The sequence below is a fragment of the Oryzias latipes genome, chromosome 8 (genome assembly GCF_053564925.1).
Source record: "Oryzias latipes strain Hd-rR chromosome 8, Olatipes_Hd-rR_3.1".
NCBI lineage: Eukaryota > Metazoa > Chordata > Actinopteri > Beloniformes > Adrianichthyidae > Oryzias > Oryzias latipes.
The window spans coordinates 4,122,584-4,136,775 of NC_136244.1; the positions used below are offsets into that span (position 1 = coordinate 4,122,584).

Genomic DNA, 14,192 nt, shown 5'->3' on the forward strand with positions numbered 1-14,192 from the left:
ATGATAGCAGAATACCTTGCAGGCTGTAAGCAGCCATTTGTTCACTTTAAGCTCCACTTAGCCTGTGAAAGCCAATGCAGGAGGCTTTTTGTGGCACACCAGGGAGCTTTTAAATGTCCATTAAAACTACCAGCTGATTTACTGGAAATGCAGAGTGAAAGTATTACAAGTTGAGCTGTTTTGTTTTCGGTGATTTTTTGAAAGACCTTTTCTTCATGATCAAGGTGTGTCCCATCATGTAGGATAACCTTGATGGTGAGGAACAGGACTAAAAGCGGATCCGAGTATCAAGTGGTGGAAGCTGAAAAAGAAGGCGGCTTTTAGGGTTAGGGTTAGTTCAAGCAGACTTTGGGGAGATCAGAAGGTTCTTCATAGCCGAGTGGGTAAAACTAAATTGATGAAGGAGACTGAGAGGAAGGGGCTCGGTGTTTCATTTGGAGAGGGGAAAGCAATTCCCGTGGTGCAATTAAGAAGTTCAGGAGCGAGTTCAGAAGAAAAGGCTAGCTTAGAAAAAGTGAGACACTAAAAAAACAGAAGACATGAGTACAAGGAGATGTTGCACCTGGAGTATGTGGTTAAGGGCAAACGAAGGGCGTATGAGGAGATGTGGAAAGATGTGCAGCAAGTTAGAATGAACATAGACAGGAAGGGAAATTTTTTGACAGATTCTACAAGTGGGATGGGAAGATGGAGGGAGAACTTTGGAGATCTGATGAATGAGAAAAAAAGTTGTGGAAATTACAGAAGAAACCAGCTGATGAGTCACAATGACATTATGGGAAAGAGCGGTGGAACCCAGACTGAGGTCAGCAGTGAGCAATTTTGAGCAACAGCATACTTTCATGTAGAGAAAGAGAACCACAGATGCAAAATTAGCTTCAATGATGTTTCTGGAGAAGAGTCAGAAGGAGTCACATTGTCTTTTTGCAGAACTAGAGACAGTCTTTGACAGAAAACAGAGAGAGGATCTGTGTGGTTTGGATGAAAGAACATTAGAGTTGTTCAGGACATGTATTGGAGATGGAAAAACAGTGGTGAAATGTTCTGTAGGTGAAGCAAAAGCAAGGTGGACGTGGGACTGATCAACTTTAAGCTCTGTCTTATCTGTCAGCTGATGTTTGTTGACTGCTGGAAGGCTGACAGGGGCATTAAACGCTCAACACATTACTCTAAGTGTTTCTAAGAACATCATCCAGAAGAGTGGGAATGGATCAATGACACAAATGAACTAGTAAACTTAAGAAATTGTTTCTGACTGCTAAAAGCATGCTGTTTTCAATTAAGTTGCAGATGTGGCAACCATAGAAGCCGCTTTCATCATTGCTGCTTTGCACCTAAGTTTCAGTATCCTTAAATAACCCCAAATCTTGTCTTGGCTCCACCATGTTTGGGTCCTAAAAGCAATCCATTTTTGATGACTCCAGTCCACCCTGATGGTCCTCAGGAAAAAGACAAGGTGCAATCAATACAGGTCACCAGTTCATCACAGGGTCAGATTCACACAACTACACATTCTCATACTCAATCTTAAAAGCAAAATAACAACTATAATCTATAAAACAGACTCAAGTTTCCAGAAAAAGTCGACACATTTAACTAAGACCCCCAAGTACCCAGTCAGGATGTCCAATACTTATTTACGCTTAGGCATTGCGTCATACATCTCTAATTTAAGATGTTAACAAACAGCAACATTTTACAAAAGGACAAATTGTCCAATGATGTAGTTGTTGTTCACCTTTCGGCCTGGCCTGGATGATGTACCCCCCTGTGGTGGCATAGTTAGGCAGTAGCTTTAAGGGTCTCTCCTGGGGACCCACACTGGAGTAAGCTTGTCGTGGAAATGAATCCTGCTCACTCATGCATGCGGCCCATCCAGCTGCTGATTTTTCTTATAATTTAGTAAGAAACTTTAAAGGAAAAGTTATCTCAAAGTTTAAATCTTTAGAGTTTTTTTTTTTTTACATTTGATTACAATTTATAGCACTTAAAACAATTAATAATAATAACTAATTAACAATTAAAACAAAAAATCAACTGCTTGTGACTGCTTGTGTCTGTTATGTTATTAAATGTAAACACACCAATACTAAGTAGTTGTTTGTAAAATAAAATTCTGTCAAATGTTTTGCTCCTTAATTGAATCAAATTTCTGGACAACAGAAAATGACGCACACCATCTAGTGATCAACAGTGATAATTGTCCAGTATACAGTTGTATTGGTGTTTTGGATTTTATTTTTTAGTGTTAAATGAAAAACGTGTTAAGTAACAAAAGCTTGGAGGTTTCCTTGTGTGTTGGACTTTTATTTTGGGAGCTTGAGCAAAACAGACAGACACGCCCCCACTTATCAGCCAATCAGAATCGTCAAATGCAGCTCGACTCCTTTAAAGTAATTCGTCTTCATATTTGATGAATTTATACATTGAATACGATAAATAAAATATATATAGGAATTCAAAGATTCTTTTTATTTCGTTCATGTACAAAAATTGTATATTTAGCTTAGATTTAGACCACAGTCACTGAAAGTTTTTTGTCCTTACGCGATGACGTAGCTATCTGTTTTGACGTCGCTTCACTAAAAAGTAACGAGGGACGACGAGCTCAGTCTGCGATATTTCGTCCACTTAAGTCAGGTAAAAACCCGCCTATATGCTCGTTACTTTCGTATTATGTATTATATATTGACAAAAATTCAGCCTTTTGTATTTCTAGTCATTATGAAATCCACTCCAATGTATTACTAAACCAGGTGTTAGCATGTAGCCGGGTACAGTTACCTAACTGCACAGGTTAGCCAAGCTAGCATCACTGCTGTTACAAGCTCGGCTGAACTGTCGTGGTTGTTTGGTTTGTCGACACTGTTTCGACGCTTTCACACTTGTACGAGGGAGATGAAAATGTTAAATCGTTTATTTAGTTATAAATTGTAACTTCTGGTTCTTGCTGTCTTAAGACCGATGGCGCTAACTGCTTGCGGGTTTATATTTCTGTCTTAATTCTTCTTTTTCATTTGTATTCAAATTGATTTTATTTGATCACTTTCGTTCTTATGGGATCGGTCTTGAGACATTTTGCTGTTTGTGCTATTATTTTTCGTCAGATTTGTGTTTTTAGAGATATTTTGAAAAACCTTGAGCACATCCGGAAGTTTCCGAGTTAGTTTCCGGTTGTTCTTTCTTTCTCTATTCATTCATTTATGAGTCTTGCTGATCTTGACTTTGTCCCTTTCGTGACCTTTGACACTAAAACAGAAAAAAATATTTTTCGCTATTGTCATTGGCTGGTTGTTGGACTATACCGTAGTGGTTCTCAAATAGGCTGAAGACAGCAGAGGTAATGCAATCCTTTAAATACATGGAAAACATAATAATTAAATCCTCCTAAAATACTGATAAAATAATACATATCCTTGAAACATGTCACAATTGACTGTTCATTACTGTACTTTGTGTGTTCATTTTTTTTTAACTTTTCAAGCCAATATCTACCAAAGATTTGAATTGATTGTCACAATATATGGAAATAATTAAACATTTAATTAGCTAGTCGGACATAAACACAACGCCCGCGTCTTGTGGAAGCCTTTGTTGGTATTCGTCACATACAGCTGCATCATAGTTGGAGCAACGCTGGACTTTACTCGTTTTTTCTTTTTGGTGCGGTTTTCAGCCGTACAAAGATTTATTTGCCAACTCCGTGACAGGGTCACATTATGACTGTAGAAAAAAAAATTAGTCCCACCTGGTGTATGTATGAGGTGGATTAACACAAGTTTTTTTTGTGTGTGGGATATGTTATCCACTAAAAATGCTGGATGTGGTCTCTAACAGTTTTCACCTGTTTGTGTTGTGGACTGGTTGAACCCAAAGTTCTTGATAAGAAACATTATTGAAGGTAGTGTTTGTTCTCACTCTGCCACAGGTTCTTTGTTGTCATGGCATTGAGAAACGCTGTGCACCGTCTCTTGGTCCGTCCTCACAGATGCGCTCTGGTCTCCGCTTGCAGAGCTCAAGGAACGGCGGCGGCCACCCGGCACGGTCAGTCACCCTGATCCGGTTACAGGAGCTGCAGAGGGGAACCTTTTTTTACTCTGATTTGATGAATCTTTTAGATTTCAACAACTTACGGGAGAACAAGACCACTTTGAAAGTTACTGAGTAAATCTTAGAAACGAGGGGAAAATGCGATGTTTGCTCTGTCAAGGGGGAGTGTTCTGAAACTACGGGTGAACCACAGCCATGATCAGGGCTTTCAGCTCATTTAGGTGCACTGTACTTCATTCACCACCATATTATAGCTGCGTTGTGTTGGTATCTGCTGCAAACCTGTGGGATTGTTTACTTGGTATTCAGACCATGAAGCAGAGATCTGATCATCAGCACTTTCCGTGGCTCCTCCCACATATTTGTTCTGCATTTCCGGTTCCTCAAATAGAGTTGAAGAAGATTGTAATCCATAAATCCACGACAGCTGAGGTGGTGGCGTTTTTTGGTCCTGTTTTAAAAAAATGAGTAAAATCTAAATCACATTTGAACGCAAAATCTACATTTACTGCTCTGTGATACAAATTAAAGGTTTGATATCGATGTATTTTGATAGAAATTCTTCTTTTTTATTGGACAGATGCAGAGAAGTTTGAACAGAAGGCTAAGGCGCGTGAGTATACATCCAGAAAAATCCTTTTTGACGGTCTTTTTGGTTGCACTGAGATTCTGAAGCTGGTCTTGTCCTGATTTTGTGGCAGCTAAGGTCCAGTTCGACTGGCGTGATGCGCTGGACCTCGAGGGCCAGCTGACGGAGGAGGAGGTCATGATCAGGGATTCGTTTCGGACTTACTGCCAGGAGAAGCTCATGCCTCGCATCCTGATGGCAAACAGACATGAAGGTGAAAGAGCATCTCTTTTTACCTCCCTATCTAAACTCTGAACTTTCATTTAGAGGTGACGTGTTCATCCTACATGTCATTTTTTTATTCCAGTCTTCCACAGAGAAATAGTGTCAGAGATGGGAGATATGGGGGTCCTTGGCCCAACCATCAAAGGTCAGTTTGATCACATGAAAGAGGAACTGTTTTTTTATTATCTTATGATATTAACACTAACAAATGGGGAACATCTGATGATCTGTGCTCTGTTTTTCCCCCACACATTTTAAGGTTACGGCTGTGCGGGAACGAGCTACGTCGCCTACGGTTTGATTGCCAGAGAGGTGGAGAGAGTGGACAGTGGCTACCGCTCAGTGATGAGCGTTCAGTCCTCCCTGGTCATGCATCCCATTAATGCATACGGAACAGAGGAGCAGAAGCAGAAGTACCTTCCCAGGCTGGGTAAGAGCATTTTCACCTTCAGTTTAATGTCCAAATCGCTCCAAAGAAACCTGCATGGAAGCTAAAACAATTCAAGCAGACACATCTGAGGAGACCAGTTTGCATCGACTTGCGATACTTGATCTTTATTTCTACACCTGATTCAAAATCTAAAACAGATTTTATGAATTTAAGCCACTTTTCTATAGTTTGTATCAATAAAAAAACGTTGCTATTTGCATCTCTGGTTTCGCAGCACTAATCCAAACACTAAATGACATCCATTTGTTTGAAAGTATCCACAGTCAGTTTTAGACCAGGATGCAAAAGAGATGAAAAGCAGAGCAATCGGAAGAATTTGTGTTTGTCTATATTATATTAGTCAAATAAATTTGTAGTCCCAGATAAAATAAAGTCGATTGCCATAAACTCTGCTGTTTCCGCTGTGAAAGCCTCTTTTCATTCACATATTTGCATAGAAACGTATTCACTTATTCGCCTTTAGTATTTCAAATTGTAGAGGATACGGATCCAAATTGGTTTTAATGCAATAATCAGTGGTAACCATGCTTTCCTTTACGTTGTGTCTTTACATGAAATGGACTGTATCCCTCATAAACTCATAAAGATGCTGAAAGCTCCTGTAGAGATAATATGATGTTTAAGTTCAAATCTGTTGAGTTTTGGCATTCAGACTATATTTCTAACAAAGCTGCTTTCTGTCTTTCAATCTGGAAGTCTCACTCTGAGAAAAATAGTGTTTTTGGTGTTTTCAACGTGTTCTTGTGGCTTTTTTTTCTGATGATGGAGGTCATGTATAAAGACAATGAGCTTCAAACTGCATCCCTTAGTGTTCAAATTGTTGTGAACCAGGAGCAGATGAGAAAATGTCGTTTTTCAAAATAGAGTACTGGTATTTGTGACGTTGAATGACTCCAGTCTTCCTGCTCCGCTCCATTCTGATCCAAACAGATCCATGATCGTCTTTGTTTTCCTGGTCTGAACTGAATCTGGATCTAAACCGTACAGCTGGATCTCTCCGATACGGCTCACCATGTTTGTTACACCACTAATGTTAGGTTGGGGTCGTGAGAGGCTGTAAAGAGAATGTAAACAGAGAGCTCTCTGCAGCGGGGAGGGGAAGAGGGTCGGTGTTTCCACACCAATGCTCCCACCCACGACTCAGAGGCAACTTTGTAATGAACTACTGCTGCCCTGCAGAAGTTATGTCCTAGAAAATGAGAGGTTTTATTTACTTTTGGCTAAAAACGCTTTTGAAATATCTCACGGTGATTTGATTGGGTTTTTTTTTTCTGTGAAGTCTTCTTCAGCCAACTGTAGAGATTCAGAATGAGGTCAAGTTTATCCTTTATAGTTGCTGTTTTTGTGCATATTTGCTTCTAGAACAGGTTCGTACAGATTCTTAGAAATCGTTTTACATAAAGTTGTAATTTATTGGTAAAGAAGTTGTACATTTTAACTCACTCTTGTGCTTTCCATGAGTGCAAATCCCATTTTGACGCCACATCTCGTGCTGTCTGTCCCCTTCAGCTCGTGGGGAAATCCTGGGCTGCTTTGGTTTGACCGAACCCAACCACGGCAGTGACCCCAGCGGCATGGAGACCAGAGCCAAGTACAACCCCTCCAGCGGCACCTACTCCCTGACGGGCTCAAAGACGTGGTGAGTCCTGCTCTGCCAGCGTGGATCACAGATTAAGCCCAATCCTCACTGATCTTTTGCATAATAAACATATAAATAATGTCCTTCTCCAATCTGATTCCATGATTGATTGATTTAAATCTCATTAAATGGATTTAGATTGTATTAAGTGACGTTTAGTCAGAATAATGAGAAAAACAGTCATGTTTTCATGATGAAGGAGTTGTAGAATGTATTTCCTAAAGAAAAACTTATAAACTAAGTCCAAATGAAAACCTTTTTCTTTTATGGAACCATGTGGATGATGAAGAGCCTTCACAGAAACACTTTAGGAAACGACTGTAATTAAGAATTTGTCCACTTGGTGGAGCTCTCCAGTCGTAGTTCCTATTAAATGGCCTGTACCTCCCTTAATTTTAGCCCCTTTATGTACTTGAGCTCAATTTCTCAGAACAAAGTTTTCCAGAAAAGTTCTTGTAGTTCTGCTATTTTTTTTTTTAGATTTTCAACCGTTTTGAGCATTCTTTTCTTCACCAGCTTAACACCTAGACAACTCTAACCATAACATGACACTTTCCTTCAGGATCACCAACTCTCCAGTGGCGGACATCGCGGTGGTCTGGGCTAAATGCGAGGATGGAAAAGTTCGCGGTTTCATCCTGGAGCGCGGCATGAAGGGCTTCTCCACGCCGAAGATCGAGGGGAAGTTCTCTCTGAGAGCCTCAGCCACAGGAATGATCCTCATGGATGAGGTGGAGGTCCCCGAGGAGAACCTGCTGCCTAAAGTCACAGGCTTGGGGGTGAGCGCATCTTTTCCATTCAAGAGGATCTTTTCAAAGGTTTGAATGAGGTTCCACTGGAAGAGTTTCCCTCCCGTTTCCCTCAGGGTCCTTTCGGCTGCCTGAACAACGCCCGTTACGGCATTGCGTGGGGGGCTCTGGGTGCAGCCGAGTTCTGCTTCCATGCTGCTCGTCAGTACACGCTCGACAGGTCCAAAGCACTTCTTTTTATTGTCTTACACAGAGATATCCATGTTTGCTGCAGTGGATGACTATGGAGCAAGAAGATTCACTTGTCTGTTTCCTGAACCAGAATCCAGTTTGGCGTTCCATTGGCGAGGAACCAGCTGATCCAGAAGAAGATGGCCGACATGCTGACGGAGATCACTGTGGGTCTGCAGTCCTGTCTGCAGCTGGGCAGACTCATCGATGAGAAAAAGTGAGGGAACCTTTGTGATCTAAGGCTGCACCAGTCCATTCGTGAAATAAGAATTTTTTGGGGAGGGAATCTGCTCGCTTTGACACTGAGACGAACTCCAGCAGGTTCTCCCAGGAGTTTTAAATCCAAAAAGGCAGAACAGCTGATAATAGAGATGGTGTGAACATAGCACCAGTTGTAAACGGTGGGAACAATAGTGGCTCCACCACCATTTAGTGAGCAATTCCAGTGAGCGGCGATGGAAAAACCATCAATCATTCAAACATACCCACCATCGACATATATCACTGGATTGGCACTTGCCTATTTGCTGCTACACACAGTGGCGTGCGCGCGCGGGCGCCATTGCCACACATTCAGTCCCGACAACAGAAACCTGCTGTTCCAGTTGAAGACGGGCAAAAATCAGGCTAGCTCCCTCATTTTTTAACCGATTTTCCCAAAACACAGCTCAAATATAAGCTTGGAAAATGATTTATTTCAATATTTAATGTCTCTAAAGATTAATCTGTGAATACTGTAAGAACTGCGCCTTTTAGTGTTACAAGTAACACATTGTTGTCAAGTGGTAACAGCTTCTGAATATCTGTGATTTATTTTATTTATTTATTTATTTTACCTACATGCCAGAATCTATGTAACTGAGGTTGGAAATGCTTATGATCCAAGCCTAAAAGTTAACTAACAAAACCTTTTTCTTATTAAAAACACCTCAAAGTGATGTACAATGAAAAAAAAAAACTCCCTCTACCACACATACAAATACACTGAGGTAAGCAACACCTGTAAAAATCCACCATAATGGCAAAAAACTTCTGCCTTTCATTCTTTTTGCACTGTATAATAATAATAATAATATAATAGAATTATTATAGATTTTATAAATTCTTTGGTTTATTAATATGTAATGAAAGTACCTTTTCACACGTCATTTTCTAAATACCTTTTTTCTGGACGGCACTGACCCGGGGGAGGGGTCACGGGTAGATGGTTTCTGAGCAGCTGTGTCTGCAGCTCACCGCCCCCCCAGGAGGTGGGGAGAACAAATTACCAATGGGACTTTAACTTAAAACACGTGAGACAGACAGCAACATTTTAGACGCAATTAAAATTATTCCAGCAATGTGAAAAAAAAAATACATCAAAGAACCAAACTAGCTGTGAATGGGGATTCCTCTCAATGGGATTATTTTGTCGTCATGCGCCAGTGTGTCACGTGACAGTAGAATATATCGATGATGCCATCCATTGATCTTCAGAACCCGCTGACTCCCTTTCGGGGTTGCTGGAGCCTATCCCAGCTACTGCTGGCAGGTTTTCCAGTCCGTTTCAGTGCCAAATGTATCAACTTCTCACTATTGTTCCAGTGGGTCCTACAAAAATGTTTTGATTTGATCCCACTCTGCGCGGCACGTTGGAACTAATCTCCGTGTTCGCCGTTTGCGTGCAGAGCGGCGCCGGAGATGATCTCCATGCTGAAGAGGAACAGCTGTGGCAAAGCGCTGGACATCGCCCGGCAGGCCAGAGACATGCTGGGAGGAAACGGCATCGCAGACGAGTACCACATCATCCGCCACGTCATGAACCTGGAGGCCGTCAACACGTACGAAGGTAAAGGAGAGGCGGCAGAGTCTCTCCTCCACCGCCTGCAGCTGCTTGACGTCTGCTTCCTCCTGCAGGCACCCACGACATCCACGCCCTGATCCTGGGCAGAGCCATCACCGGGCTGCAGTCCTTCACCGTGGGCAAGTAGGAAGCCGACAACCAGGCCTCAGATTTCACCTCCGTGGTCTAAAGTCAAAGCAGAGTTTGTTGAAAACAGACTTTAACTACAGATAAACCCATGATTTAAGCCTGTCGCTGCTTTAGTAGAAGTAGGTCTGTCAAACAACAGCAGGATCGAAAAAGATTCTTTGTTTTATCTTTTACAATAAATAGTTTGCAGAAATTATACAGCATCATCACAGTTGGTGTGTGTGTGTGTGTGTGTGTCTGTGTGTGCGTGTGTGTGATCGCCTGTGAGGCTATTTTGTTCTTAATGTAAACAGGAGTCTTTCAGTTACAATGGTTCAGTGATTCTTGCACTTTACAGGCTCTTGACACTAAAGTGTTCCAAGTTTGCAAAAAAATTTGAATGAATAAACATTTAACAAAAAGGGAATGTTTTCTTGTTTATTGACATTTGGTTTTACATTATTGCATAGAAAACCTTAATGGACTTCCTCAGGGTTTAAATGCACGTTCAAGCCTCATCTTCCTCACACATGGAGGCGGTTTCTTCCTGATTAAAAACATGGCTGCTGCAGGTTCCCAGGTTATAATAGGACCACCACCATGTTTAACAAGAGAATCTTTTACTCCCACTTGTGATCTTATATTGTTTTAAAATATTACCCATAAATCCATGCTGCATTTGAGGTGAGGTAAGTTCCCGGGCAGCAGGTTTACAATTTTTTTGTTTTTATTATGAAATGAGATGATCTGTAAGAGAAGCCTTCAAAGCAATATTATAAAAATAGTCATTAAGACAATTGAGTAAGAATTGCCGATTAAAAAAACAATTTGATAATTTAGACTAAAACTTGACTGAACTAAATCATAAAAAAAAATTGCCAACACTTAAAGTTACTTGATAAAAATGAATGCACTTGTTGACATCATTTTTTGATATTTTGAAAACTGAGTGAGTGGATCAGCAAAATATAAAATCCCTTTCTTTTTCTTTTTTAACTCCGATTCCCTCCTAATTTTTGACACCTTTCCATTGTTAAATATATACAATTTTCCCCTAGCCATGATTTACTGCAACTAAATAATCCCCCCCCACCCCCCCCCCCCCCCATCTGTCCACGTCCCACCATGTTTCCTGCAGCTGTGTTGGTGCTTTTATTTTGTCGGACCAGCAAAAGTTATTATTGGAAAGGTAAGTTTTCATTCATATTTACATGTTTTTTTTAATGCATGACAGATCATGGACAGGTAAACGTGTTCAAAATCAGAACAAATTATTATAAAATGTAACCAAGCAGAAAAAGTTACTTAAGTAAAAGTAACTCATTACTACCCAATTCCTTAGTAAAACATAAAACTACTTTAACTCAGCTAGCTGAGTAATAAACTACAAAATGTTCTGATCGGATAATCTTTTGGCCCCTCCCTCTTTAAATCCATCAAGGTGGATGTATGTACTGGGGGGCCTCGTCACACGTGTGCCGCTGTCACTTTTTGAAGGGAAAGGACTTAAAATGCAGCAAATCCCCCCGTGGTGGCCGGTCATGTTCCGCACGCCGACTTATATAAGCAAATCCCATTTTTCATACGAGCAGCAGGCGGTAATCTGTAGAGCGGATGTGACTCACAGAGACAAACCGGACCCTGAACGGACCTCTTCATCAGGGATGAAGGAGATGATGAATCATGCTGCTCTGGTATTATCCCTCATATTTTCTCTTGCAGACACCAGCAGCCACTTGTGTAATTAGGCATCTTTTAATCAGAACTAATCATCTGGATTATAGATGTGTCAGGGGCTCTGTGGAAAGGATGGGTCTTAAATGATGCAGAAAATGCAGCTTTTAAATGTGAATATTATTCTGTGTGAGTGGCTGAGCTGATCTGGATTTACAGTGTTTACATCAGGTTGGTGACAGCAGCTTCAGCGTTAGAACATCAGAATTTTTCTGGCGCGTTTGGAGGTGAAAAAGCTCTGTTGAATCCTAAAGAAGGCATTTTAATGTCAGATTTTCAGTCTCACACAAACATCTTACTTAGCGAACGACATAAAAGGTCCTTTTTGGACACAGAAAACACAAATTTCGTTTTTCTTTTGAATGAAAAACTGTCAAATCACTTGAGCTGAAATGGATCACAGAACTCATGTGTAACCCTTGTGCTATCCTAGGCACTTTAACATTGGGAGTTGGGTCATCTAGACCCACTAGACAGTGCGCTGAACCTTTTTTCTTCAATGATTTGTGATCTTCACTGGTGTCCATGGATTACATGAAATCTTTCCACCTTTATCCACCTTTGTCATGGTAGGGAGAACACGTCAATGGAAGGGGGGGTCATCTAAGATAGCACAAGGGTTAAACTGACAAATGTTACATTTTTATACACCAAATGAACTCATTTCAAAGATTATTTCTGGTGTGCCGTTGTTCTGGGCAACAAAAAGATAAAAGAAAAAAAAGGATCGAAAGCAAATTTGAAACTAAAATCTGGTCTGTCGTACAACAATCTGTCTTAAAAATATGTGCATATGTATCTGGAGGTCTACATCTGTGTCATGCATGTCCTGTACGAAGGAAATACTGGCTTGTGTGATTAAAAATGACTTTTCATTCAACTACTGTTAAGAAAACATGTCAACTTCCAGATGTTTTGGTTGTGAATGAGGTTTTGAAGACTTACTTTACTGAAAATGGTGTTTTAACATGTTCTTGCTGCCTTTTTCTGAGGAAAGACAATTGATCTTCAAATAGCATCTCTGAGTATTTCTTTATTCAAATCATTGGGATTGTAGAGCAGACAAAAGAAATATAGTTTGAAAACACTTGTAGGTGTGATGTAGGACCTACAAGAGGAAGCCACCAGCTCCCTGCTCCACTCCATTCTGATGCATCCTCTTGCAGACAACCAGATCCATGAACGACTTTGTCTTCCACTCGTCTGAGCTGGAATCTGGATCAAAACCGATATCGCTCGCCAAATTCCGTTGCCCCGATAATGTTGGCTTGAATGGCTATAAGCAAGCAGGAGAGAACGTAAACAAAGGGATGATGGGAAATGAGTGCAGGCTTGGTCCCCGTCAAGAATCCTGTTAACAATTCATTTCTGATTAATTCTGCACAAACTTTGTCCTTGGCAGTGGTCCCCCTCCAATGGATGCCAAATGGAATATACACTCCAACACAGACACACATACATGCACACACACACCCTCACAAACAAAGACACATGCATTTCACAAGGAAGGTGGGACCTCGGACCATTTGTCCTCTACCCCATCCTTGGTAGGGGATACTGGGCCCTTGGCAACGGCGACCGTGTTCCCTGGGTGCTGGTTTCCTGGGCCCAGCAGTCCTCTCTCCACGCAGGGAGAGGGATCCCTGAGTTCTCTGGTGAGACTAAAAGCCAGGGATCACATCAAATCTGAGCCTGGGGGTCTCCTATTCCCTGTGGTGTGAGTTCTGGTCCTTGCCCCTAAGCGCTGGGCCTTGCCAAAAAAATTACACTGAGAACGTTTTGAAAGTAGATCAAAAGATGATCGGAGTGAGACTGTAACCCTTGGGCTATCCTAATGAGTCAAGATGACCATTGACGTGTTCTCCCTACCATGACAAAGGTCGATAAAGGAGGAAAGATTTCATGTTATCCATGGACACCCGTGAAAATCACAAATCATTGAAGAAAAAAGGTTCAGAGCACTGTCTAGTGGGTCTAAATGACCCCACTCCCAATGTCTAATAAGTGCCTAGGATAGCAAAATACTTTTTACTGGGTGCAGGCAGACACGCCGACAGTCCTGTAACCTTCGAACATTTGCAAAAACTAATACCACTGTGTATGTATTTTTTTCACACTAATCTTCAAAGAAACATGTAGTCAACCATCAATATTACTACAATTCCGAATAATGGAATTTAAAAAAGGCGACTGCAGACATGATGTTTCATTGATAGAATACATGGTCAACCATGGTGGTGTGATGGTCTGCACTGCAGTTTTACAAGCTTCAGAAGATTAGAAAATCCTGAAGTGGAATGTCAAAGTCTAAGCCTCAATCTCACTGAGATGCTGTTTCATGCCGATGAGCAGCTGGAGGAAAATAATGAGATGGATCTTCTGCAGTTATGTAAACACATTTTCCGAGTTTTAAAATCCTCCTGTGAATTCAGAAATGATGCAACCAGCTAGTCCACCAGAGGCTCCCCGCTGTGGCAAATCACCTTTAGTCTAGCCATGGCATTGTCCTCATCAAAACAAATCACATATCTGAT

The 14,192-nt window shown here is 41.1% G+C and overlaps 1 protein-coding gene across 1 annotated transcript; it reads left to right on the plus strand.

The window, feature by feature from the left end:
- Positions 1–2,353: 2,353 nt before the first annotated feature.
- On the plus strand, positions 2,354–10,351 carry gcdhb (glutaryl-CoA dehydrogenase b). Its single transcript, XM_004071845.4, has 12 exons — positions 2,354–2,640; positions 3,929–4,044; positions 4,631–4,663; positions 4,752–4,892; positions 4,986–5,048; positions 5,163–5,333; positions 6,864–6,993; positions 7,556–7,772; positions 7,859–7,962; positions 8,065–8,190; positions 9,641–9,801; positions 9,870–10,351. The coding sequence occupies exons 2-12, from the start codon at positions 3,942–3,944 to the stop codon at positions 9,941–9,943; spliced, it is 1,323 nt and encodes a 440-aa protein (XP_004071893.1). The 5' UTR covers positions 2,354–2,640; positions 3,929–3,941; the 3' UTR covers positions 9,944–10,351.
- Positions 10,352–14,192: the final 3,841 nt, after the last annotated feature.